The sequence below is a fragment of the Bidens hawaiensis genome, unplaced genomic scaffold (genome assembly GCF_021521415.1).
Source record: "Bidens hawaiensis isolate Kalapana, Puna unplaced genomic scaffold, B.hawaiensis_p1.1 tig00030548_1, whole genome shotgun sequence".
Classification (NCBI taxonomy): Eukaryota; Viridiplantae; Streptophyta; class Magnoliopsida; order Asterales; family Asteraceae; genus Bidens; species Bidens hawaiensis.
Window position 1 is genome coordinate 221,161 of NW_027495103.1, and position 2,964 is coordinate 224,124.

Here is a 2,964-nt window from a genome sequence, read left to right on the forward strand (position 1 = left end):
AATTCCAATTAATGAACTCTCGACTCCAAGATTTACACCAACTTGGAACCCAACGACTTCAAGTAACTTTGGACGCCGTCGACCTACTTCGAAGGAATGAAAGACATCGAGATTTTATCAAATAAGCTATCCGAAGACGACTCGATAGTCCAATCTCTAAAAGCCAATCGACGAGCGAAAATTTTAAAAAAATATAAATGAGTTTTAGTTTTATTAGTATTATTTATGTTTTTTTATTTTAATTTGATGTATTTTTGTTTTAATTTAGTTTAATGTATTTTTTATTTGGAAGTTTAATGTAATTTTTAATTTTATGTTAATTTATTTAAATGATTTAGTATTTAAAAAAACAAATAAAATTAATAATGACTGGGCGCCACATGGCGCATAACCCTTGGTAGTGAAGAGTTATGACTACAGCCTGTTTTTGTACAAAACCATAACTCTGACTGGGTGCCACGTACACATAACCCCTAATAATGAAGCTTTATAACTACAGATCGTCTAACTAGCTAAGATTGGTCTGCAGGTTATAGTCAAAATAAATTAATACCAACTAGGACATTGATGAAAGATACATAAATGTATATTTTAATACGTGTGTAAAATGCAACTTGGAATGTGTAGAGAACTAGCGATGATATTCGTGACTATGAAAGCAAACTTTTGGCTATAATAACTTAATAAGTAACCTGTCATTCCTCCTCATCTATAAAATCTCTTCATTTGTGTCTTCTCTCATAACTCTAAACTCTCTCACTCTATATCTCTCTTTCTCTCACTTTCTATATATATATATATATATATATATATATTAATTAAGAAGTGTTTGGTGTGGTTATTTGACAATGCCTGTTGAAGTTATGCCTGAGAAAACCTTCCAAGGGATGCATGGCCATGGAAAAGAAATCAACCCAATCTTCTATAGAAGGTACACTTCTTAATCTTTCAGATTAAATTCAAAACGATTACAATCTCTCTCTCTCTCTCTCTCTTTGAGGGTGAAGAACAATAGGACTAGGATTTAAAAATCATCATGACAGTATTGAAAACCAATTTACACAAGTATGAGTTGTATAAAAACTCGAATGTTCACCTTTAAAGTTTACTGTTTATGAGTTTCTGGTAAATAAGAACCTAGTTTAACACATCGTAATATATAAATATTAGTATAAACCGATAATTATAATGATAATCACGAGATTATAAACTTTACACGATAGCACAAATTCGAACATTACTCAGGCATAGTTAGGTAAACGAGGCAGAGTTAGGTAAACGGGCAACAAACTGACAAGCTACGACAACAATTATATTTCGTTGCTAATTTTGTCAGTTTTTTTCTTAAATCCATGCAAATTCTTTTGTCAAATTCATGCTGAAAACCCTAATCTTGTAGTGAACATAATTTTCTTATGGTTTCATGAGTTCATCCCAATTAATCATTTTTGTCATATTTATTTAATAAATTGTGTACAATGTTTACCAAAATTGTACGTTATTATTATTATTATTATTTTTTTATACGAACACTTTGACAGCTATTGCATGTGCCTTTTCCTGCGAATTATTCGTCAAACTTATGGTAAACACACACACAAATCTTCTCTTTAGGAATAACAATAAATTTATTATTATTATTATTATTATTATTATTATTATTATTATTATTATTATTATTATTATTAAAAGCTATGAAGATTTGTATTTATTTTCATATCAATATAGATCCCTGAAGTTCGGAGCATTTATTATTTTTTTCGTAAATAATGCAAGTGTTGAAATAAAAAATTCCCTTAAAACGCCTATTTGATTATTTTAATTACATCATATATCTTCTTTTGGTAATGTATGTTTCGATCTTCGTAAATTAATTGAGTTTACCAAAGACAACTAAGCACTTGTAAAAACAGATTTTTTGACAAGAAAATCTCATTTGTTTTTGGTGATATATATAGTTTTTTATTTATAATATAATCAAAATATAATATTGAATTGATAATTAATTTTACTTACTTCAAGTTAAAATGAGTGAAAAGACAATTGTCTTTGTTTCTTAAGGTTTTAACTTTGCTTTTTAAGGTTTATTTGTTCATTAACAATTAAATTAAAAACCACATTTGACTTGTTCATAGATTGGAGGGAAAGATTGCAATTGTCACTGGTGGTGCCGGTGGGATCAGTGCGGCCACGGTGAGCTTGTTTGTCAAACATGGTGCTAAAGTTGTCTTAGCGGATATCAATGACGAAATCGGGCTTTCAATCGCTAGTTCGTTGTCTCCTTTTGCTACATATGTTCATTGCGACGTGAGCTTGGAATCCGAAGTAGAAAACCTAATCGACTCAACAATCTCTCGGTATGGTCGAATTGATATATTGTTCAACAATGCTGGCGTGCTTGGAAACCAGTCCAAGCACAAAAGCATTGTTGATTTTGATGTTGATGAGTTTGACAAAGTAATGAGTGTGAATGTGAGAGGAGTTGCCCTAGGGATGAAACATGCCGCTAGGGTTATGATTCCCAAAGGGGTCGGGTGCATCATTTCAACCGCTAGTGTAGCAAGCGTTATGGGTGGCATGGGCCCACATGCATACACGGCCTCAAAGCACGCAATTGTCGGGTTAACAAAGAATGCCGCTTGTGAATTGGGAAAACATGGGATTAGAGTCAATTGCATTTCGCCTTTCGGTGTAGCAACTTCAATGCTTGTAAATGCTTGGAGAGACGAGGACGAACATGTTGAAGACGGAGAAATTAGTTTCAGAATACCAAACAATAAAGAAATAGAAAAAACCGAGAACTTTGTGAGTAGCTTAGGAAACTTGAAGGGCACTACCCTAAAAGCCGAAGACATTGCGGAAGCGGCTCTATATCTTGCTAGTGACGAGTCTAGATACGTAAGTGGTCATAACCTTGTTGTGGATGGTGCCGTTACGACGTCTAGAAATTGTGTTAACTTATAG

General features: G+C 32.6%; 1 protein-coding gene across 1 annotated transcript; it reads left to right on the top strand.

The window, feature by feature from the left end:
- Positions 1-824: 824 nt before the first annotated feature.
- On the top strand, positions 825-2,964 carry LOC143580692 (short-chain dehydrogenase reductase 2a-like). Its single transcript, XM_077063647.1, has 2 exons — positions 825-931; positions 2,136-2,964. Exons 1-2 carry the CDS (start codon positions 849-851, stop codon positions 2,962-2,964), a joined length of 912 nt encoding a protein of 303 aa, XP_076919762.1. The 5' UTR covers positions 825-848.